The sequence below is a fragment of the Aethalodelphis obliquidens genome, unplaced genomic scaffold (assembly GCF_003676395.1).
Source record: "Aethalodelphis obliquidens isolate GAN/ISIS:26980383/991018 unplaced genomic scaffold, ASM367639v1 scaffold2, whole genome shotgun sequence".
Classification (NCBI taxonomy): Eukaryota; Metazoa; Chordata; class Mammalia; order Artiodactyla; family Delphinidae; genus Aethalodelphis; species Aethalodelphis obliquidens.
In genome coordinates, this window is record NW_020837946.1 from 3,088,078 (window position 1) to 3,112,944 (window position 24,867).

The window sequence follows — 24,867 nt, forward strand, 5'->3', positions numbered from 1 at the left end:
AGGTTTTGTAAGCAGTGGTGGACACTGCCCGAGGGTGCAGCAACCACACACCGCCCCCAGTACCCTGCACCCCAATTCCAGTGACGTCGGGGGCTCTAAGAGCTCTGATAATATCTGTATCCTTTTGTGACTCCTACCCGTTCAACCCCACATCATGATCTTCGAAAAGCAGAAACGCGATAAACATTGGTGGAACCAAAGTCCTGCCTGCTTGGGGAGGACAGAGGTGCCCAGGACGTAGTCTCAGCAGCTTTCTAAAAAGCCCCACACGACTTCCGGAGTCCCGACTCTGTCTGCATACTTCCTGAGCTTCGAAGCTTTCCTGGGATTCAAGCATGGTGCGGAATTCTATATGCCAAGACCTCTCACCCCGCAGTCCCAGAAAAAGTTCTTATTCTGTTCTTAAATTCTCCTGGGGTTCCAGAATTCTACGTGGAAGCTGGACGGGGTTTATGAGCTGTAACTCTAGGACGACTCTTGAGAAATGGGCCTGAACTGCTTCGTCATTTCTTCCACCTAGGAGAAAGCCCTGGAGCCTGGAAAGGCACCGAGATGATGCTCTGGGAGCCGCTCCCCGTCGGCCCTGCAGAGCCTGGGGAGACTTACTGCTCATTACTGACGTGCGGATCAGTGACCCTAATGCTCTGTGATGGCAGAATTTTCTTCAGGCCACGTGATATGTTACCACTGTAGTTTATAACCTCTTGGGAAAAGTTAAAGGATGTATTTAAGGTTCACTCATGTGAATATAATAGGAATATCATGCAGTTGAAGCCAGCAGTGTGACAAAGAACCGGTTCTGTTTAGAAACAAGCAGGGGCCCTCTGTCTCCACGTGTGACTGTTCCTGGGAATGAGGAAGGACTACAGCTCCTGTTGGGCAAGGCTGAAATCTCAGAGTCGCTGGTGAACACACACAGCCCCGTGTTAAAGTGATTTACAACATGCTGCAGACAGTGCAAAGGAACCATGAGGCTGTGATACAGAAGCCCTTTCCTGACTTGCCATTTCTTTTTTCTTTTTTTCTTGAAGTAGAACTGAGTTACAATGTTGTGTTAGTTTCAGGTATACAGCAAAGTGATTCAGTTATTTTTTTCATATCGTATTCTATTATAGGTTATTACAAGATATTAAATATAATACCCTGTGCTGTAAGATATATCCTTGTTGCTTATCTATCTTATATACAGTAGTTAGTATCTGTTAATCCCAAACTCCTCATTTGTTCTCCCTCCCTCCCTCCCTCCCTTTCCCTTTTGGTAACCGTAAGTTTGCTTTTTAAGTCTGTGAGTCTGTTTCTGTTTTGTACATAGGTTCATTTGTATTATTATTAGATTCCACATATAGGTGACATCATACGGTATTTGTCTTTCTCTGTCTGACTTCACTAAGTATGACGATATCTAGGTCCCTCCATGTTGCTGCAAATGGCATGATTTCATTCTTTTTTATGGCTGAGTAATATTCCATTGTGTATATACACCACATCTTCTATCCATTCCTCTGTCCACGGACATTTAGGTTGTTTCATATCTTGGCTACTGTAAATAGTGATGCTATGAACAGTGGGGTGCATGTATCTTTCTGAATTAGAGTTTTTGTCTTTTCTGGATATATGCCCAGGAGTGGGATTGCTGGATCATATGACCACTCTATTTTTTGTTTTTTGTTTTTTTTTTGTTTATTTTCAGTACGCGGGCCTCTCACTGTTGCGGCCTCTCCCTATTTTTGGTTTTTAAAGGAAACTTCATAGTGGCTGCACCAACTTACATCCCCACCGGCAGTGCAGGAGGGCTCCCCTTTCTCCACACCCCCTCCAGCATTTACTATTTGTAGACTTTTTAATGATGGCAGTTCTGGCTGGTGTGAGGCGATACCCCATAGTGCTTTTAAGTTGCATTTCTCTAGTAATTAGCGATGCTGAGCACCTTTTCACACGCCTGTTGGCCACCTGTGTGTCTTCTTTGGAGAAATGTCTATTCAGGTCTTCTGCCCCTGTATGAGCTGTGTGTGTATTTTGGCCATTAAGCCCTTGTCAGTCGCATCCTTTGCATGTATTTTCTCCCAGTCCGTAGGCTGCCTTTTCCTTTTGTTCATGGTTTCCTTTGCTGTGCAAAAGCTTTTAAGTTTAATTAGTTCCCATTTGTTTATTTTTGCTTTTATTTCTTTTGCCTTGGGAGACTGCTTTTGGGAGATCTCAGAAAATTTCGCTATAATTTGTCAGAGAATATTTTGCCTATGTTCTCTTCTAGGGGTTTTATGGTGTCATGTCTTATATTTAAGTCTTTAAACCATTTTGAGTTTATTTTTGTATATGGTGTGAGGGAGTGTTCTAATTTCACTGATTTACATGCAGCTGTCCAGTTTTCCCAGCACCACTTGTTGAAGAGACTGTCTTTTCTCCACTGTACGTTCTTGCCTCCTCTGTTGTAGATTAATTGACCGTAAGTGTGTGGGTTTATTTCTGGGCTCTCTATTCTGTTCCATTGGTCTATATGTTTGTTTTTGTGCCAATATCATGCTGTTCTGATTACTGTAGTTTTGTAGTACTGTCTGAAGTCTGGTAAGGTTATGCCTCCAGCTTTGTTCTTTTTCCTCAGAAGTGCTTTGGCAATTCTGGGCCTTCTTTGATTCCATATAAATTTTAGGATGATTTGTTCTAGTTCTATGGGTATGGTGTCATGGGTATTTTGATAGGGATTGCATTAAATCTGTAGATTGCTTTGGGTAGTATGACCATTTTAACAATATTAATTCTTCCAGTCCAAGAGCATGAGATATCTTTCCATTTCTTTGAATCATCTTCAGTTTCCTTAATCAACATTTTATAATTTTCAGCAGATAATTTTTTTTTTTTTTTTTTTTTGCCGTACGCAGGCCTCTCACTGCTGTAGCCTCTCCCATCGCAGAGCACAGGCTCCGGACGCACAGGCTCAGCGGCCATGGCCCACGGGCCCAGCCGCTCCGCAGCACGTGGGATCCTCCCGGACCGGGGCACGAACCCGCGTCCCCTGCATCGGCAGGCAGACTCTCAACCACTGCGCCACCAGGGAAGCCCCAGCAGATAACTTTTATTATCACCTTGGTTAAATTTATTCCTAGGTATTTATTTTGACGTGATTTTAAACAAGATTTTTTTTTACTTTATCTTCCTGATATTTCCTTATTAGTGTAAAGAAATGCAGCAGATTTCTGTATATTAATCTTGTATCCTGCTGCCTTGCTGAATTCATTTATTAGTTCTAACAGTTTCTGTGTGGAGACTTTAGGGTTCTCTATACAGAGTATCATCTAATCTACAAATAGTGACAATTTTACCTCTTCCCTTCCAATTCGGATACCTTGTATTTCTTTTTCTTGTCTGGTTGCCATGACTAGGACTTCCAATACTATGCTGAATAGAAGTGGTGAGAGTGGGCATCCTTATCCTTTTCCTGAATTTAGCTGGAAGGCTTTCAGCTTTTCACTACTGAGTATTATGTTGGCTGTGGGTTTGTCGTAAATGGCTTTTATTATGTTGAGATATGTCCCCTCTATAACCACTTTGGTGAGAGTTTCTATCATGAATGGAATGTTGAATTTCGTCATATGCTTTTTCTGCATCTATTGAGATGACCATGTGGTTTCTGTCTTTCCTTGAGTTGATGTGGTGTATCACATGGATCGATTTGCGTATGTTGAACCATCCTTGCCACCCTGGAATGAATCCGACTTGATTATGTGTATGATCTTTTTTAATGTATTGTTGTATTTAGTTTGCTAATATTTTGTTGAGGATTTTTGCATCTATATTCATCAAAGATATTGGCCTGCAATTTTGTTTTTTTTGTAGTGTCTTTGTCTGGTTTTGGTGTCAGGGTGGTGGTGGCTTCCTAGAATGAATTTGGGAGTGTTCCCTCTTCCTTTCAATTTTTTTGGAATAGTTGAGAAGGATACCTATAATGAGTTCCTCCTTGTATATTTGGTAGAATTCCCAAGTGAAGCCATCTAGTCCTGGACTTTTGTTTGCAGGGAGGTTGTTTTTTGTTTTTGTTTTCGTTTTAATTACAGATTCTATTTCACTTCTAGTAATCAGTCTGTTCAAATTAGCTGTTTCTTCCTGACTCAGTTTTGGCAGGCTGTATGTTTCTAGAAACTTGTCCATGTCTTCTAGGTTGTGCAGTTCGTTGGCACGTAACTGTTCATAGTATTCTCTTACAATTCTTTGTATTTCTGTGGTCTCAGTTGTTATTTCTTCTCCTTCATTTCTTATCTTGTTTATTTGGGTCCTCCCTCTTTTCTTCTTGGTGAGCCTGCCTAGAGGTTTGTTGATCTTGTTTATCTTTTTAAAAAACCAGCTCTTGGTTTTATTGATCTTTTCTATTTTTTAATCTCTATTTTATTTATTTCCTCTCTGATCTTTATTATTTTCCTGAGTTGACTTTGCTACAGGAAGTGGCAACCGCTACCAACTTCTGTTTTCTATGTAAACCCCCAATTCCTCATATGCAGTAGATTCTAAAAATAGTTTGCTGTTCAAAGCAACCAAGCAGACTGGGCAATGTGTTCTCCTGCACAGGCAGGAACAGGAGCGGGAGCGTATACCAGCTGGCAGCTCGGAAACAGTGGCGATCCTGGCCTCTGTACCACATGTGTCCACGGCCCCCGTGTCCCTCAGCTGCCACGTGCATTTTACTCCGCTCTCAACATCTCATCTTTCCAACCCCTCGCTCAGGCAATCACGATAAGTTCCCCCACGAGGGGGCCTGCTCTTTACAGCCATGACTGTAATTATGATGGCCACGGAGAAGAAGGCACTTTGGGATGACAGTTGTCAATGGGGGAAGTGCCAACGCTTGAGAGGGCATTCTGGAACTGCTGGGGGGGGGGGTGCTGGGAAGTCACAGTGACTGGAGGAGGGGACTGATGGCATTTAGGGGCAGGGCGTGGTATGCCAACCATCCTGTACTCAGACAGGCCCACACAATGAGGAACTTCCCCATTGGCTACTCAGGCAGATAGAAAAACCACATTATAACTTTCAGACCTACAAATTCATTCCAACTCACTTATAAATTCAAAATACATTCTGAGTAGTTTTAACATACACTGAATATTCCAGGAATGCAATCTGCATGGAAGTCAAGGGAAGATCATACACGGCTTTGTTCAGAACCTTCCCAAGAGTTACTCTCAATATTCACATTCTGTCACTGCAATTTACTTTCATTTTATTTCTTTTTAATGTTACAGTTAAAACATTATATTGACCTGAAATTATGTGTGAAGGAAGATTGTACCACCTAGGAACTTCATTTCAGGTTAGTAATAAGGATGTTAAAAACTTGTTATAAAAAAGGGGCACTGGGTCTGACAGAGCTGCAAACCACAGTTTTAAAACTTCGGCGTGGGATGAGGGGGAATGAACCCCTCTACTGCACAGCCATGCTTGTTGAAACAGCCCAGGCACAGGTTCAGGGCACAGGTCTGGGGGCCAGTGCTTAAGCCACAAAATAAACAAGACACGTTATCAATTTTACTTGACGATTTGGAGGACATAAAGTTAAGGACTAAAGTTTAACTGGTTATTTAAAACACTATGTTTCCATCAAAATCAAATCAGATGAGTTACGGACTGTAAAATGATCACGGAATTTTATGATAGAACAGCAGCCTTCAAAGAAGCCTTTACGTCGCAAGGCCACTTTACGTCACTGCTTGTGAGGGGCTGGCTCGTGGGGGACCAGGTGGAAAAGCTACCTCTCGCGGCTGTGACTGTGGTGTTCTCAGCGGGGCCCTGAGTTTCCGAAGACAGAGACTGTCCAGAGAGGGGTCTCGAGACCAAGCTACCAGCGCTGGCTCTGTGGCTGACCCATTATGTGAACTTGGACAAACTGCACCACTTCTGAACACTAGCCCTCAATACCGGGGGTAAGGGGACCAGGTGACGTGATCTCTGGGTGCTCCCTTTGCCTCTGAAATGCTATGTCTCTACACTGGGGTGAATTCTTTGCACCCTGAGACTGTCCATAGAGTTCTCTTTCCCCATTTTGCTACTGGAAATCTCCTGACTTTGCTTCTCAGAAAAACATACCAGAATAACAAACAGTTTAATCAGGAACAAAATTATTCACGGTCCTTTATCGACAGCAGACTAATAACATTTACCTCTTCAAACTTCACAACACAATCCTAGGCTTAACAACGACCCACAAGCTGATCCATCGACCCACAACGATCCATCAAGCTGATGAATAAAAAGCGTGCACAGTACCTTCCATGCAAATAAATTCTCTTGTTAATACATTTAAAATGTTTTTCTGAGATCAGTGATGTTCACACTGCCTTCAACATATTGGAGTAAAAAGCAAGGGCGTGATGGCCACAAATAACCTTGTGTGTGACCGACAGGACCGATGGGTGACAGGTAAGAGCAGCCTGGCCTCCCCTGTGCAGCTCTCCAGGTGACAGGTTCCCTCCAGCCAATGCCTCTGGGCTCCATACCCTTCACTTCACCTGCTCCACTCAGGGTCTTCCTTGCAAACCCCACGCCTTTAAGGTGACACAAAACACTAACACTGTTCCTTCTCAGAATAAGGCTGGACCCTCCAGCAGCTCCACACTTTCCCACGTAGGCAGCACACAACTACTGACAGCCTTTCCTATGCTCAAGTGATTCTCCTGGAACCAGCTAGGAAAGAGCCAGAAGGCGTCATTTCCATCCTCAACAAGCTTGTCTGTCTGCATGGTGGTAGGAGCCGTACAGCACGCAGGAATGAGGTTGGCGCCCAGCAGCTCCCGGCATGGCTTGACACAAGTGACAGCTAAAAAGCTGGTACAGTATGAAAAACAGAAAGATGAAAATTTCTGCAGCTCTGTCATTTCTACTATGCCTCTCCTTACTTAGAAAAAATACAGTTCATTGAGTGTGCTTTTGTCTGAAAAACTACCAGAAATAGAAAGGAAACGTTAATCAAATGAAGACTTCTCAGTATGCACTCCGGAGCAAGGTCTTGTGTCCTAACAGGCTGCCTTAGTAAAAAGAAACCCTTCAGCCCTGATACTGGGGTTGTGAGGCCCCAGGGCTGCAAAAGAGAGCCTGACAAGAGCAATGATGCTCGCTGACTGCCCGCCGGACCCTGCCCGAGCATCGTGTATGGTGGTGACATCACCAGCACCAGCGCTGAACCAGCAGGGCTGGGTGTGAACTGGCCCCCACTGCCTGCTGGCTGTGTGGCCTTGGGAAAGTCCCCTGAACTTTCTGAGCCCGTTTTCTCTTTATGTGTAAGTGGAAATAACCAAACCACCGCTGAGGTTATGCAAGGGGGGAGGGAAGACTTCTACAGAAAACACTTAACAGGGCTGACATGGGAGGGGTTTGGGAGATGCTACCTACTGTTACTACCTACACAGTGTCTTCTATGACGACAGTGTGAATTCAGCTCACAGGAGGTTGAAAGCAGCAGGAGAAGACAAGCATGCTGAAGCACTCACCAGGAGAAAGAGTGCTGGGGAAATGCCAGAGGCGGCAGGGGGAGACGCCCCACCCGCAACAAAAGCCCACTCCTACTTCTCTTCCCACAGGAAGATTACACACCCACTGGCCAGAGATAATAAAACAGATGTCAGGATCAGAAATGATGTTGCTTTAGGGGCTTCCCTGGTGGCGCAGTGGTTGAGAGTCCGCCTGCCGATGCAGGGGACGCGGGTTCATGCCCCGGTCCGGGAAGATCCCACATGCCACAGAGCGGCTGGGCCCGTGAGCCATGGCCGCTGAGCCTGCGCGTCCGGAGCCTGTGCTCCGCCACGGGAGAGGCCACAGCAGTGAGAGGCCCGTGTACCGCAAAAAAAAAAAAAGAAAGAAAGAAAGAAAAGATGTTGCTTTGATAAGCTCTATTACACAAACATATAAATGAAACATTTTAGTTAAAACGAAAAGTAAATCTTCCTTATAGTCATTTAAACTACAACTAGAGTAGTTGTACTTTAGCGTCCAAACAAAACTATTTATATGGCTTTAAAGTTGTCAAGTTACAGTATTAAGGAGAAAACCACTTGAAACTCTGGCCCTCCCCCAAATGAATACATGAGGCGCAGAAAGGGGATTTTAGTGGTGGTATGCAGTCAAGCACATGGCAATTCTGCATCACTTAATCTTGGATGGAGTCAAAATAGTGCTTTGTTTAACTCAGAAGAAGTTCATTTACTTAATTTTATCTAGACTGTCTGAATAATGAAAGTTCTGGTAAATCCATTCCATGAAAATATGGAAATAAGCTGCTTTAAAACACACACACACACAGAGTAAAATTTGGGTGGCCCAGAGTAAAAGCAGTAAAGTAAATAAAAGTTCCTCTTCTCCCTGACCCACGTCTAACATATAGCGAGATGTCACAGGCTTATTGCCTTAACAGGTTAGCATTTCGAACCTTATGGCCAATGGGGCTCCAAGATTAAAACTTTTAAATATGATCAGATATTTCGGAAACACTGGCATATGAGTAACTAGTCATAAACATTTCCTTTCCATAAAGATGTTTAATAAATAAGTAAATAACTAAAGTCTGTGGGTTCCGGGAAAAACAACAACAACACATTTCCTTTGCTGAGTCACACAGCCTGATTTTTCAGGGATAAGAATTTCCTCTTGAACGCTGCCTTTTGAGGGGCAAACACACCGCACCAACTTGTGGCCTCATAATTCTGTAGAAACCAGATAAGAACCTCACTCTAATCAGGTAATACACCAATCAACTTTGCCTGAAAACACTTCAGCTGCTATAAATAACTCGATTTCCTGTGCTCACTGTAAGTGGCAGTTTAGACGGCACGGTTTACAAGAAGTTTGCTAAGGAGGCTTCCACTACTTTGATACTAGCTCAGGCTGAACAGAAACTAACCCTTAAAGAAAAAGGGAAGTTGAGTCTCCATCTTTGCCCTAGTGGGACACTCTTACTACTATGAGGAAAGAACTAACTTACTGTTTTTATATCTTAACTGTTTGGGAAAACGATTCGTCTAAAGCAAACCATGATTCCAATGCTCAAAGGTCTCCCGTTGAGCCCAGCAGGGTCGGCCCCCCAGCACTGTGTTCACCCACCCCCGTTCATGCACATGTCCCCTCGCCACCAGGACCTGGGGACCTGCGCACTGGTACCTACAGTAAGATGAGACTTGGGGGTTCACGTTCTACCCTGATAGCCTCTCTCAGAATGGGGCTGGTCGTCTGTGAGGACTTAGTGCTAATCAGTATGTGGAAAACTTCCAGAGGTGACACAACCCGGCAGGAACATGGGGAAGTTACAAAAGTTAAAGAAACATGGTTTCTACGCTGTCCTCTCCTGCAAGGAGCCTGGACTTCCTGCTCGGATCCTGCTTTTTTCTTTGCCCCATGAGATGGAGCTGGACAAGTCCATCTCCTCCTGCCAACCCCAGCTCTGGCCTCACACCCAGGTGGCCCCAGCCCTCCTCCTCCCCTGGTGACCCCTGTTCCCGGGACACAGGGTCTCTGGGCACAGAACACAAGCCAGCACAAGCCAATCTGAAATGCCCACCGTTCTCCCGCTGGAACACTACCGCCCAGGGTGGCTGCTGAGCGACTCCTTCTGACACACCCCACCCCACCCCACTGGTCCTTCAGCAACGGTTTCCTTTCCTTTTTTTTTTTTTGCGGTATGCGGGCCTCTCACTGTTGTGGCCTCTCCCGTTGCGGAGCACAGGCTCCGGACGCGCAGGCTCAGCGGCCATGGCTCACGGGCCCAGCCGCTCCGCGGCATGTGGGATCTTCCCAGACCCGGGCACGAACCCGCGTCCCCTGCATCGGCAGGCGGACTCTCAACCACTGCGCCACCAGGGAAGCCCAACGGTTTCCTTTTCAACCATTAACCTCAAAAAACAGTCCTACTCTAAAAAAGTTTTTGCTGCTATTTACTTGAGCAAGTTCACAATTGATTACTGAAAACCCCTAGGACCAAATGTGTTTCAGAATTCAACATTTTTGGATTTTAGAAAGGTAACAAGATGCATACACCATATATTCTGTAACAACCCAGAGTAACAGCCCTTAATCAAGAAACTTAACAGGGCTGCAGAGAAATGTACGAATATTCACACTGAGAAGAATAAAGACTGAAAATAGCCTCCCATCGGCCAAATGGGACCTGGGGACCTTGGCACAGATACCTACAATAAGATGAGACTTGGGGGCCTCGAAGAGCCTCCCATCACCGCCAAATGAATCCTGCTGACAACTTACAAAAAAGAGAAACAACTTCTGATTTTCAGAGCTTACTGGATCCTGGAACTCGGGGTAGGAGGTGGGCTGTGCCCACCGAGCACCTCCTCACTCGGCAGCTGTCCCCGTCTCTCCTGTCACCAGCTCCCAGCAGCATCTCTGTGAAGCACGCATCTCGACCAGATCCAGTCCCAGGGTTAAGTTAAGGGTTAATGAGAGCGTGCAGCCAGCGCCTTCGGGCGACAGGTGTTATTTCTACTCCTGCCTCTGACGGCCTGGCGCTCCCTTCCTCACATCCTGTTCTCCATGGTCACTCTTTTCTTCTCCTTGCCCAGCAGTTCATTCCTCTGAGCTCAGATCTTGCCCAGGATTAACATCAGCCTGTTCTTGCCATCTATGGTTTGCCTAGGCGGCTCCTCGGGAGCTTGGGCATCTCTCAGCGGCGTTCCCATCCTTCTTTCCTCCAAGGGCCCTTCCCTGATGGTGATTCAAGGATCTCTCTGTAGGTTCCCAAGTAGGTTAAGGGGTAGGAACCAGCTCCAAAGGCCTGGTCCAGGGGTGGAACATTATGTCAGGTCAGAGGAGCACACTAACGAGGACCTTAAAAATACCCACCCGCCTGTCCTCAGCAAGGAGTGTCATTTTCAAGCGTGTATTCATCAGAATCTATTTCTACACTCCTCTCTGGTGTTGACCGGGAAGCTCAGGGCAGGGCAGTCTTATTCATCTTGAATCCTCCACAAACACTCAGTAGGTGACTAATTCCTACCTGCTGAAGGAGTGATTATTTGGGGTTCACACTTTTATCAAGGTTCCACACAGGCCGGATAAAGTGGAAATCTAGGGTCTCTCTCCCTGTCTGCGGTACTAACTTAATGATGTGCTTCTTTTCCAAACTACGCCCTTTCACCTTTAAATATTCCCATTCATCATCAACCACAAGCCACATGAAAAGGGGTAGTTACTAACCTTCCCCACCTCACCCCCTGCCCGATTTTAACGCCAAACTACTCCCACATCCATGGTTCCAACGCTGGGTGCTGAGCCGGATAACTGCAAAATCCCCCAGAGGGAGGATCCCCTTCGGACCCGGTGACCCCAGGAGACCAGTCAAAGTGGATCTGGGGACTGGGGTCCTTGGGGGAACTAGAGAAACCGGGTGCAACGCATTGGTTCTAAGGTCCAGCGCAGGGTAAGTGCTCCAAGCCACCCAGCCACTGGGGGCGCCAGCCTCAGAGCGAGGGCACCGCCTCTGGGCACCAGTTCCTAGGTACTGTATTTTGTAAAACATCAAACTAGAAGCTCTGAGCGAAACTCTAGACCACGCGCAGGTCTCACACCTCGGCTGGATCCGCGGCCGAGTCTCGCAGCTGGGCAGAGCCCGTCAAAAGGCCGTAACTGCGGGCAGAGGGGACCAGACGAAGTTCCTTTCCGTCCTGCTGAGGGGCGTTGCCCAGGGAAATGTGCTTTCCAGAGCGCAAGGCGGGGGGGCAGTGCACACCGAGCCGCGAACTGAACCGAGAGCAGGCCACCACCCCCCGCCCATGCTCGCGTGGGGACGTTCGTTTAAGGGGGTCCCCGGCCAGGCGAGGCAGCCCCACACCTCCCCGGGCACAGATGATTGGGGCGGAAGGTGCCGCCTGCCCTTGGCTCCTAGAACATCAATAAGGACCAAACACTGGCAATCAGAACCAAAAGTTTCGAAAATGTGTTTTCTTCTTACCAGTCTCTGAGCTTCTGGGCTCAGACAGTCAATTTCCTGGTTCTGCGCGGCCGCAGGGTTGGTCATCCTGCCGGCTGCAGGTCCACCTTCTCACACAGCAGGGAAAGGGAGCCAACGCCCGGCTCCCCGGATCCGCGAGCGGGCCGGCTCTCAGCGCAGCCACATGCCGAGAACGGCGGGGCTACTGCCCAGAGACAAATCCGCGCGTCGGGACGGGAACCTCGCCCTTCCCAAGGCGGGGTCGCGCCTCCGCGGTTCCGGGGCTGGAGTGCGGCCGAAGGGGCGGGGCGCAGGTGGCGGAGCCCGGGAGCCCGCGGGCCTGGGGTGGCGGCACCCGGGAGAAGAGCAGTTGGGGCCGCCCCCAGCCCTCCTCCCACAAGCGTCCCGCCCGCGCTCCACCACGCACCCCGCCCGGCCCGTTCTCAGCGAGCGCTCCTCCCCGCGCCCCAGCGGCGCGGTTATTAATCATCACCCAGCCCTCCTCCGCCCCCCACCCGAAAGGCGGTGGGAAAAAAAGACCGTAGCCGGCCGCGCCCACAGCCCCCGTCGGCCGCCCACCCACCCGCCGAGAGAGGGCGAGCTGAGAGGCCTCGGAAGACCGGGGAGAAGTGGGGAGGCGCCCGCGCGTGGCCTGGGTCGCCCCGGGGAGGAGCCTGCGCGGGGGAGGGTTCTGCGCGAGGGGCGGGGTCCTCTGGTGGAGGAGCCAGAGCGGGGCGGGGCCCCCGGGGCGGGGCCCGCGCGGGGGTGGGGCGGATTGCCCCTCAGACCCCGCCCCCGGCCCCCTCGCCGTCGGTGCTGCGCTCCCGCCCCAAGGTGTTCTCCAAATTCAGGCCGAAGTGAGCTTCTGCGGACGCGATTACCTCGCCGAATCCCGCAGCACCTGCTGGTCGGGGTACCCAGCTAACGCGTCACACGGAGAAAGGGCCGGCTTCCAGGGCGACCACACCGCGCGGCCCGCGGGGGTAAGAGCAAGCATCCGAGGGCCGGTGCGGCCCCGCCTGCCTCCCCCTCCGCAATAGGCGGCAGAAGAACGCGGTTTGGCGCGGATGCGGCGTCTCAGAGCCGGGGGGCTGCACCGGCCAGGGATCCGGCGGGAGGTCGTGCGGGGCAGGGGCCGATCCGAGGTCCCCGCCGGGCGCCGCGCGGGGAGGGCGTGGAGAGGAGCGTCCAGCGGCGGGACGGGGCCCCGGCCGCCCAGCACGCGCCTCCTCCAGCCGCAGAACTCGCGTCGCTCGTTCTTTAGCAGTTCTACATGCAAAGCAACGAAACGTCTCCTGACCTCGCCAGGCCGAAGCAGAAGCGACGGGCAGGAAGCGACGCAGATTTTCATCGGAATGCCAACCTGCCCCGGCCCAGCCCGCTGCCTGTGGCGCCTGGAAGCTTTCCGCGCCCCGCCCCGCCTCCTACCCTGCGTCCAGGCCGTGCCGGGCCCTTCCTGCCCATACCCTGCGGGCACGTTTTCGGAGGCCGTTCGCAGAAAGACCACCTCCCCGCCCCTTATTCTCTGCAAAGGCGGCTCCAGCGAAATCCTCGACAGACCGCAAATATACATTTAAATGTTACAGTCCCCCAGTTCCCCACTCTGCCCCACTCACCTCCTCCTCGGTAACACGTTAGCGCAAGGCCCGTGTGCACTCGCCTTCCCGCTCTGGCTTCAGGGCAGGGGGCTCTGGAAGGAAGGGTGTATGTGTCGAGGGGCGTAGCGGGGTGGGGAACAGAGAAGGTTCTGAGGGACCGAGGTCCTAACCTAGGAGAGAGTAGGGACAGCAGAAAAGCAAGGCCGAGTAAAGACCCAAAGTGGCCTCTGCGGGAGAAACAGCAGGTTTCCACTTTGATGAGCGGGAACACAGCGCCAGGCCTCGATGGATAGCAGCGTTAGGTTGGCAAGAATAATTTTCAAAGATTGAAATGCGTACCTTTAATACCTTGTTTTCTTGCTATAACACTTTTAAAATACGTCAGTGCATTACAGTTCTTGATTCTATAGAGTTAAACTAGTTGGCAAAAATAATTTTAAGCTGTTCTACATAAACAAGTACGGGACTTAGGGAATCTATGGTGGAAAGCAAAGATGATTTTAGTTAAGAGCTCCACAGATGAGAATGATAGCCAGTTAATAAAACCGCCTTCTGGGAGTCTTCAGTTTGAATATTCTGATCTAGATAAGCAAATTCTAGAGCTTCTTGCCACCTGGAACCTTATGACCACATCTCCCTGAGCAGGGCACAGGGAACAGGCTTCTTTTGTCCTGACTGTCACAGGGCAATGCCTGTAGACACCTGCACCCTCCCCAGCTCCCAGGTGGCCGTCCAATGGCTACTTACCAGTTTTGTGAAAACCGCATAGGGAAGGGGTTAGGTGGCTCTGGAATTAAACCATCTGTCTCAGTTCTTGCCTCTGCCACTTACTGTGGGATCATGACTAAGTTATGGAGGCCCTGTGTCTCGAGTCTCATCTGAAACGTGACAGTGATAATGAAAGCGCCCAGGGCGGAGGGGAGGACCCCCACTGAGCACAGTCAGGGGAGCCGCCTTGCTGCCCCTCAGCCCGCTCTCTTCTCCTGGCCTCCAGGCGCCCAGGCCTTCCTGCCCTTCTCTGCAGCAGGAAGGAAGCTGGGCAACAACAGTTTAAATGGCTGAGAACCGGGAGAGATTGTGGGTAGCCCCGGAGAAGACAACAAACCCACAGCCTCCACGAAAGCTGTGAGAGGGCCTGGCTGCAGGGCACTATCGTGGAGGGAGAAGCAACTGGTTGACCAGTTTTATTCCCAGGAACAAACTAACAATACCAACAATAAAATAATGATAGTAAAGGCACAAGAGATTTCTGATTCTACTAAGCAGTAGCAAATTAGAGAAAACTGCTTTGCTAACATCCTTCTAGATGACAGGCCTCTATGTTCTGACATGTGTTCCAGCCCAGCCATACCGTGAAGATGGCTCAGACCCGTCCCAGCTGTAGGGAAATGTCAGTCTGTATTTTAAGTGGTGCTGAATTCACACTTCTTGGTGTTACTTAGACCCCGGGGCCCCAGAACAAAGTGTAGAGGGTCTAGTTGCCTTCTGTTCATTTTGACATAAGTAGCTCTCTAGTGAAAAGGGCCCCTTAGGAAGCCCCTTCCCAGGCAGTCTCCATCCCCCCCCCCCTTTTTTTTTTTATGCGGTACGCGGGCCTCTCACTGTTGTGGCCTCTCCCGTTGCGGAGCACAGGCTCCGGACGCGCAGGCTCAGCGGCCATGGCTCACGGGCCCAGCCGCTCCGCGGCATGTGGGATCTTCCCGGACCGGGGCACGAACCCGTGTCCCCTGCATCGGCAGGCAGACTCTCAACCACTGTGCCACCAGGGAGGCCCCCAGACATAACTTTTATATGCTCTGGGATGCCGTAAAACTCGTGTGACTCCCTTTATTGTGATAAGCACTTTACTGCGGTGGACTGGAGCCGAGCCCACAATGTCTCCGAGGTGTGCCTGTGTAACATGCTTTGTAAACCGAAAGGTGCCGTGCAAATCTGGGTAATCCCTTCATGAACCAGCTTTATAATATGAAGTGGTTTTTATATTAGTCAGAAGGATCCATATAAGGTTACAACATACATGTAAGCTCACTGTTTGTAGAAGCAACACAGAGATGTTTATGCCGCTGTAATCAGTATGGCTGGGAATTCACGTTCATGCAAAACAGCTGTTATGGCTGGGATTTGGAAACCGGTTTTGTGTGGGTTATTCACTAGGGGTGCAGCCAGGAACCACTGTGCCCTCCCCTGCCCGCTCTCTACCTTGTGCTACATCCTGGAAGGGTTTGTCTCCGTTGCTCTAGCACTCAGCACTGACCACAGCAGGAGGCAAAGCTGGTGAACCCAGAAGCAGCCCAGCACCACGAAGACCAGTAAACCATGTTTGGGTGCAACCCCAAAGTGGTTAAATGTTGTGGCATTTGCTGGTTAGCTATGAGTCTGAGGTTCCCAGAGCACCATTAGATCATTCTACTTACCCTCTGTTCTCTTCTAGGGGCTCCCTTAAGAAATTAAGTGCCTGCGTGTAACCTTATTGCACGTCAGAGAACTGCTTCTGAGATTTTCGACATTACACTTCTGTTGAGGGGGCTCAGAGCACCACAACCATCGTGGCTTTTAGGGATGCCCGAGACAGAAGCTGCCACAAAACCTAAGGTGCCTCTCAGGACAGAGTCCCTGGGTTTAAACGGTGACTAGGTGCTTGCAGGTCAGTGGCTGCCCAGCAGCTTGGAAGGGGCTGGAAATAGAGTCCACCTGCTAGAAGTGGGATCTTGACCTAAAGAAGGGAAAACTGAACCTGTCATTGACCTCACAGCTCTTTATATAAAGACCCTGGGCCCACACTGGTGCAGTCTGAGCCTTCAGCAAGCCATCATCTTTTTGCTGGAGGAGGGTCCCGCCTCTGTGCTGGTGGCTGCTGACTGATCAGGGTGGTGGGTGTTGAAGGCTAGGGCGGCGGCAGTGATTTCCTAAAATAAGACAATGAAGTTCGCTGCATCGAGTGACTCTCGCTCTCACGAACGATTTCTCTGTAGCACGCAATGCTGTTTGATAACATTTTACCCCCAGTAGCACTTCTTTCAAAATTTGGAGTCCTTCCTCTCAAACCCTGCCACTGCTTTATCAACTCAGTTGATGAAATATTCTAACTCCTTTGTTGACATTTCAACAATCTTCACAGCATCTTCACAGGAGCAGATGCCATCTCAGGAAACCACTTTCATAGCAAATCCACAAGAAGCAAAATCCCTCAGTCATCAGCTCTATCATGAGATGGCAGCAGTTCGGTCCCATCTTCAGGCCCCACTTCTGATTCCAGCTCTCCTGCTGCTCCCACCACATCTGCAGCCCTTCCTCCACTGAAGACTTGAGCCCCTCAAAGTCACCCATGAGGGCTGGAATCAACTTCTCCCCAACTTCTGTTAATGCTGATATTGTGACCTCTTCTGGTGAATCACAAATGTTCTTAATGGTGTGTAGAAGGTGCCCAGACCCATCAGAGGAATCACTGTCTATGGCATCTATAGCCTTAGGAAACATATTTATTAAATACAAGGTTGCTACAAACATTCTATTTGTAAAACAACACAGTATCTTTGAAACACAATAAAGTGAAGTACGATAAAACGAGGTCTAGGCAGGTGTACACACACGGAGGCCCACAAAGGTTGCATAACTCGTCCACAGATGCACACTGGCAGAGTGAAGTCAGGTTTTTAACCCAAGTCCCTGCTAAAAGTCCAAGCCCTTAGCATCCGGTGCACTGCCTGACACAGAGGTGCTCCCTCCCCCAGCCACCCAGGGATCCTCACTGGGAACAGACAGTCACCAGACAGGCTGTCTCCCTGGGCTGAACCTGGACCAATAACCCCATCTCCTGCTCCAAGGGTGTTGGCAAAGCAGTGCGCGTACCCAGGTCTAGGCCGTAGCTCGCTCTCCTGGTATGACCCAGGGCACTGGTAGGAACATCAGATGAGGGAGCCAGTCCCCGCCTGCCATTCACAGAGAAAACTGTACCCCACAGTCAGCAGGCCCAGATCAGGCCCACGGTGAACTTGACACTCGGGCCTGGGTCTTGCCTGCCTCCAGTGGACAGAAATATTGGGGGCAAGAGTGGCTAGAAAGCAAGAGAGCTGGTTTCTAGCATACAGACAGCTCCTGCTTGCTGAGCACCCGCCCTGTGCTGGGTGTCCTACAGCCACATACTTCATACTCACCGCTGCCTGTGACTGAGTCCTCACTGTCCCCAGAGACTCTGAGTGGGCTCTTCCAAAATGGGAGCAGGGGCTTCCCTGGTGGCGCAGTGGTTGAGAGTCTGCCTGCCGATGCAGGGGACGTGGGTTCATGCCCCGGTCCGGGAAGATCCCACGTGCTGCGGAGCGGCTGGGCCCGTGAGCCATGGCCGCTGAGCCTGCGCATCCAGAGCCTGTGCTCCGCAACAGGAGAGGCCACAGCAGTGAGAGGCCCGCGTACCGCAAAAAAAAAAAAAAAAAGGGAGCAGATGCTCACCTCACAGATGGATGGATGGATGGATGGATGATTCTCCCAGGAAAATGGAGGACTTTGATAGTTTATCATTAACTCTCATTGATCTTAAGTATGTTATATTTTTGGTAGCAACTGAGAATAGAAACTCTCTTTTTAAAACGGCATGACTTTTGGATTTTTTTTTTGCATAACTACCTGGCACGCAGCAATTCACCACTTTTTTTTCATTTAGTATATATTTAGTATAAATTTTGAAAATCCCTTTGGATTTTCTAAGGAAGGTGATGAGCTTGAGTTTTGGTTGCACTGAACTTGAAGTGGGGCAGAAAGCCTTGAGGAAGGTGTCCAGCAGGCACTTTGGCACCAGAAGTATGAACCGGTTTAAGGTGGTGATAAAAATGGTAGCATGCATATAATAGAAAAGAGGCTGAAGGAAGGAATCTGGGGGCTCCTACATTTAACAAATAAGAGAGTGTCAAGAACAAGCCAAGACAGACGACGGGTCGTTAGGGAAACAGAAAATCAGAGGCGCCTTCTGGAAGCCACTATTCAGAAGGCTGGCGTGAATACTGGTGTTAAGGTAGATGGAGTGGAGAGGCCAGGGTCAAGGAAGCCTTTAATTTGCAACTAGAAAAACACCGGCTATTGTATCCTCTTATTGAAATTCTACATTTAAGCATTTTCAACGGTTCATGCACACAAAATAAATGGCACGTTACAGCCTCGGAGGAAGACAGAATCAAGAAGGTTTTGGGTGGGGAGAGATTTGTTCACGCGTCCGTCTGTTTTTAAGGATGGAAGAGACTTGAGGCAGTTTGGAGGCTGGAAAGTGGGAGTTAACGGAGATCGAGCTAAAACAGGGTGGGCGTGTGGGAGACTGTTGACTAGGGGACAGTGGTGAGGGCATTTCTGGACTTTCAGGATTTGGCCTGATTCTGAGCTAAATGGGGATGAGAAAACCAAAGTGGCCAGGAGAGGACAGATAACAAGAAGCACAGTCCTGGTGCAGAGACTGTGGACACAGAACTGAGGGACGACGAAGGTTGGGAGGAGCAGAGACTGAAGGACCCACCAGACAGCCGCCTCTGGTACAGCCAGGGTGATGCTATTTTCAGTACCTGAACCCAGAGCCCTTCCACGGAGCTCCAGGAGGCCCAATAATGCTGCCGCAGGGTAAAATCTGTCCACATTTAAAATAATTTCTGACTTATTTTACTCTGGAATTAAGTTCATCTCCAAAAGCGTCCAGCAATAAGTCCACAGCAATCTTGGAGGGGGGAGGGATGTAGCCATTTTTTCAATCCATTCCTCAGAACTGTTGACCCTTAAGACCAGACCAGATGATCACAGAACCCCCCACCACCACCACCATATATTGTGTCCAAGGAAATGGCCACAAACACCTCCAATAAAGCACCTCTTAGGAAAACCAGTCCTGTTTTTCATGAACACAACACACTGCAAATACCACCCAATTATTTTCTAAAAATATTGAGAACAAAACAACTCAAATCCATTACATATTTCTCAATCACATAGGAAAAGACTTGGAAAAGTCCCTGTAAGTCAACCCTAATGCAAAGAAAAAATATCTATATATGTACTCAGAATAGTCCATTTAAGAAACTTTTGATCAGAATTGATAGTAAAATAAGGAAAATAGGCTTTACTTTCAACAACTGTATTCACTAGCTAACAGAACACCCCACTGCTAAGAAATACACGAAATGCTTCAAAATATATTTAGGAACATAAAATGATGGTAAAAAAACAGAAGCAAAATTTCTTCTAGATTCTCACCGATTTGTTTGGCTCCCGTCTCAGTAATCTTGCCTATGAGTTTAACATTCTAGGAGAGATAGAATGTGCCTAACAATCAGAGCCATGAAACAAGTCTCTACCCTGCTGGCTGAAAACTCCAGAAATCCATCAGGCCACAAAGGTGACAGACAAATGTCAGTCACAGAAAGGAAGTGTGGGGCACACAGGAGTTTATAATCTAAATTTAAACAGTACCCATAGCAAACAGGGAAAGTTAAGGGCACACAGGGTGAATTCAAAGGTTTAAAATCCAGGCACTCCCACTAAACAGCTTGACTTGAAGACAACCTGACTTCAGGACAGACAGAAATGTCAGAAGTAAGCAACCTTCCAACCTAAGGTACAGAAATTTCTAAAAGAGCACCCTAAAATAATCCTTCTAAGAAAATGAAGTTTCCTAAAGGAAAATAAAGACTGGAACACACTTTAGCACAGCACTAAACACACGTGCCCACACCCTAAAATAAGGGTTTTCCCCTCTGCATTTTAGCCCCTGAAACAAAGGGCAAAGAGAAGTCATCAACTGTTAGCCTCCAGGAAAGTACCAGATTATGGGCACCTTTTTTATCATCTATCCGTATGAACCAGGTATCTCTCCAGCGGACTTAACATAGAACATAAAAGCCTCACCTTTGCAAAATGAAGATTTTAGATGAAGTTTAAGGAAGAGCGAAGAACAGCCATCTGGAGAGACATGTTTAGCGTGAGAGTGGAAATTCTGGAAAAGCAGGAGATCAAATAGCCACTCCTGAGCACGTCACCTCTGAGTGCCAGCCGAGAGGTCAATTAAAGGCACCTTTATACCTGCCACCTCACTGGGCAGCTTCGACCCGCCTACCTTCATGGAAGGGCGTGGTTCCCTAAGCCCATTGTAGATTTTCCAAACGCCTCTTCTGACCCGTGGGTTTGACTTTAGTTACTCAGATTACACTGAAGCCCCTTCCTCTTATCCCCACTCCTGCTGAGGCGTTTGTATTAAATATGGGGTGAGACTTTATGAGGAAACTCTAATATAACTATAGAGCAGGGTTTCTTAATAGCGGCACTATTGACATTTTGGGTGAAATAATTCTTTGCTGGGGTGCTGTCCTGGGCATCAGAGGGTGACTGGCAGCATCCCTGGCCTCCACCCACTAGATGCCAGTAACGCTCTGCACCCTACCTGGATGACCAAAGGTGTCTCCAGACGTGGCCACATGTCCTCTGGGAGGGAAAGAGAACCCTGTTGAGAACCCCTGATCTAGGGTTTCAGCCTCCATCCAAGGCACTCACACTGTAGAAGGACACTGACTTATCAACTTACACAGACAAGTCACCTCAACAAATACACAGCTCAACATGCACAGAAATAATGATCAAGACAGAAATATTTCAACACGGGCTTTCCTGGTGGCACAGTGGTTGAGAGTCCGCCTGCCGATGCAGGGGACAAGGGTTCGTGCCCCGGTCCGGGAAGATCCCACGTGCCGCGGAGCGGCTGGGCCCGTGAGCCATGGCCGCTGAGCCTGCGCGTCCGGAGCCTGTGCTCCGCAACGGGAGAGGCCACAACAGTGAGAGGCCCGCGTACTGCAAAAAAAAAAAAAAAAAAAAGAATTTCAACACGTTCTCTAATGTACGTAGCCCTCTTTTTTTTTCAAGTAAGAACTCAAAAGCAGAGCTGGCGCTGTAGTCAGGAAGGAAGTCAGCACCAGACCCTGAAAGGTAGGAAGTGGGAGCCACAGGGTGGGAAGTTTGAGGTTTCAGATGTACAGTCATGCCAAGACCAAGGGTGTAATGGCGGAGGTGGGCTGGAAGGAAGAACGTTGTAAGTGAGAAGGTCGAAGAACTGAGTTCTGCCTCCTGACCCTTTGGGAAGAGGCCCAATCAAAAAGGGGCAAATGATGGAGCGCAAAGCCAGAGCCGGGGCGCGAGCAGCCGGCACAGTCAGCACAGCACAAGAGTCCTCAAACCTCCAAAGCAGAGGTTTGGGAGAAAAGCTGGTTGGAATCCCTGCTCTGTCGCTTACTAGGTTGTAGTTTCCGGCAACTCCTGTGACCTCTTCAGCTTCCCACGTGACACAGGAGAGACGCAGCCACCAGGCAGGTGGCAGATAAACGGTGGGACCCCAGGCTGGCACCTGCCACACACTCTGCCTGTTATTCTAAAGAACGCAGATTAGTTTTCCTGCAGATAAGAGACTCTGGAATTACAATTTACGTACAGGTTTAGAAAAGCCGTAGGTGGAGTCCCGAGTCACTTAATTGGCTCGGATTAGGTTTAAGGCTTCAGTGTCAGCATTTTTGAGCACGTGGAGCTTTGCTCTCTTTCTGGAACCTCCCCTCCTCCAAGCCCCGAATTTTGGGCTTATTGATCTCCCCAGAGCCAAGCTTTTGGCATCGTTGGTCCTTAGACAAGTGTATTGTGAATACAACCCTGTACAAATGTACGAATGTAGACAAAGACTGGAAGGAAACGCGGTAAACAAAAGAGCTTGCTCTATTTAAGTGGTGGATTCGTGGGAATTTTATTGCTTTTCAGAATACCCTTAGATATTGTTTGAATGCTCTTTTTTTATATAATAGTTTAAGGAACTTGAACTTTATTCAGGAGGCAGTAAAGGACCCACTGAAAGTGTTTGAACAGGGAAGTAGGATTTTGTTTGAACAAAGAACCTGTAGGCTACAAAAAAGTTAAAAATCACCCTCATTATTCTTTTGCAAGAATTTCTTGGCTCGTCTCACTGTTTATGCTTCCAAGTTAGCTTTTAACTTTAAGCCAACCTTGTCCCCTAAACTGGGATTTTATTTGAATTACGTTATACTTATAAATTATTTGGGATGGATTCACATCTTTTTAATACCGAGTCTTCTAATTCAGAAACAAGGTATCTCTCTCTCCACTTTTTAATCTATGTCCTTCAGTATATTGTTATACCTTCCTTCATATAGGTCCTACATATTTCTTTATTCCTAAATGCTCTTTTGAATGGGATCTTATCTTCTTGCCGTTATTTTAAGAAATTATTGTGGCATATGGATTTTTTTTTTGGAAGTAGGGAAACTTGTTCCCTGAACATATTCTTTTAATTAATTAATATTACCTTTTTATTTTATATTGGAGTATAGTTGATTAACAATGTTGCGTTAGTTTCAGGTGTACAGCAAAGTGATTCAGTTATACATATACCTGTATCTATTCGTTTTCAAATTCTTTTCCCATTTAGGTTGCTACATAATATTGAGCAGAGTTCCCTGTGCTATACAGTAGGTCCTTGTTGGTTATCCATTTTAAATATAGCCATGTGCACATGTCAATTCCAAACTCCCTAACTATCCGTTTCCCTCACCCTTCCCCCCTGCAATGGATTTTTGTTTATATCATCACAAATCATTTCATTGAACTCTCAGTTTTAGACTGATTTTTTTGGATTAGCTATGTACAAATCTGCAAGTAGTTACAGAAAGTATAACTACTTTTCAGTAGTTTTATTGCCGATTTCTTTATCCTGTCTGAACATCAGAACTCCCATCATTATAGTGTTACACTGGCCCTGGTCTGCCATCTCTTCTTAAATCGGATACTCTGCAATTAGCGAAGTAGTAAGGACTCAGCAGCTTTGTGGGTTTGTGCTTGCACTGTAATAATACAGGACAGGACACCAGCCTTATTGGCATTTAAACAGCATTAAAGCTGCCTATACAGTGAACAGAGAATTTGTTGTCAGTCACCTGATAAAGCCCCTGAAAGGAAAGAAATTATAAGTCTCAGAACAAGACACTCTTGCCCAAAGGCCACAATCTAATTTTGACCAATAAAAGATAAACAGGCAAAGCGACTTGAAGAAAGATTAGTACTGAAGTCAGTGAAAAGTTTATTCTTGTGAGTGTTACCACACAATTGTTTTCTGCAGGGAGAGGCCCTGTGGAGGGATGACACTCAGATTCTAGGGCCAACGCTGCGTGGGCAGGAAGCCGCACCCCTGCCTAGAACTTGCTGTTGGTCTCGGGCCAGTTAACCTCTCTCTACGCCTCGGTTTCCTCATCTGTCAAATAGGAGTAACAATGGCACCTAGTTCATACCATTTATAAGGATTAAATGAGTGATTATTCCTAATCAGTATTTAAATAAATAAAATGCTGGCTGTGAGCATAGCGCTTGGTTTACAAAATGAACAATGTTACAAAGTACTTCAAGGCACATTTCACCTGAATCTAATGTAACCAGTCACCATTTACAAAGGGATGTGGGAATTAACTTTCGTCCCAGACCAAGGGCCCCTCCCTCTTGCCTTCCGGCCCCACCCCACTGTGGCTTCTATCTCAGCCTGCATCTCTGCAGCCCGGAACCCACAGCCTGCAGGGCACACCCTGGTGCAGGGGAAATATATAAGCTTGTTAAGCCCATGGAACTGGAAGACTAACTGGAATTCTAAGTCGTGAGGCTCTAGTAGGAGCAACCATTATTACTTTTCTAGAACAAGTGGCCTGAACTTTGGGACAGTTATTGTCTTTCAGGCACCCAGTCACTTCCTAGTTGAACGTTCTGCTCCGGATGGCTGGACTTGACTGTGTCTGCAAAGAATGGTATTAGGCAATAGAAGCCCAGGAACTTCTCTTTTTGGGCAAAGAGACTCTCTTATGGTACAATTTTTGAAAAAGAAGAAATTGTTCCACAGTGAAGCAACTAGGAGTTTTGAATAAAAATATTCAAAGTTTTCACTTCTAATATTCTACGGTTATTTAAAATACATTTAAAATAAAATGTAGTAGAACTATCTCTATCTTTCAGCGTGGAAAGAGGCTGGAAGGAGGCAAAGGGGAGTAGGCAGTGAAGAACGGGAGAAAGCAGGGAGACACAGACACACTTGGGAGAGGGTCGGACGCCAGCGGCTGCCTCTTGGTGGTCACCGGCAAGCATTCCCGAGGGGCCTGCGCTAAAGGTTTCATGTTGGCTTAATAATGTCAGACAACCTGAGGGTCCACTGAATGGATAAATACGTGTGGTGTATCCATACAATGGAATATTACTGGGCCTTAAAAAAGGAAATTCCGATACATGCTTCAATGTGGATGAAGCCTTGAAAACATTATGCAAAGTGAAATACGCCAGATGCAGAAGGACAAATATTGT

General features: G+C 48.0%; 1 protein-coding gene and 1 long non-coding RNA gene across 15 annotated transcripts in view; one reads left to right on the top strand and one right to left on the bottom strand.

Moving 5' to 3' along the window:
- LRRFIP1 (LRR binding FLII interacting protein 1) overlaps window positions 1-24,867 on the bottom strand; it is a 146,940-nt gene that overhangs the window by 74,016 nt on the left and 48,057 nt on the right. For 7 of the 14 annotated variants that reach the window (XM_027117278.1, XM_027117277.1, XM_027117265.1 and 4 more), the window contains exon 1: window positions 11,936-12,429. The exons of the other annotated variants lie outside the window; for them this stretch is intronic. In XM_027117278.1, the coding sequence (XP_026973079.1) occupies window positions 11,936-12,001 (66 nt within the window). In that variant the 5' untranslated portion in view covers window positions 12,002-12,429. Of the gene's footprint in view, window positions 1-11,935; window positions 12,430-24,867 lie in introns of those variants that run through there. 14 annotated transcript variants of the gene reach the window in all.
- Window positions 12,699-14,322, top strand: LOC113626166 (uncharacterized). Its single transcript, XR_003435067.1, has 2 exons — window positions 12,699-12,897; window positions 13,179-14,322. It is a non-coding gene; the product is annotated as an uncharacterized LOC113626166 (long non-coding RNA).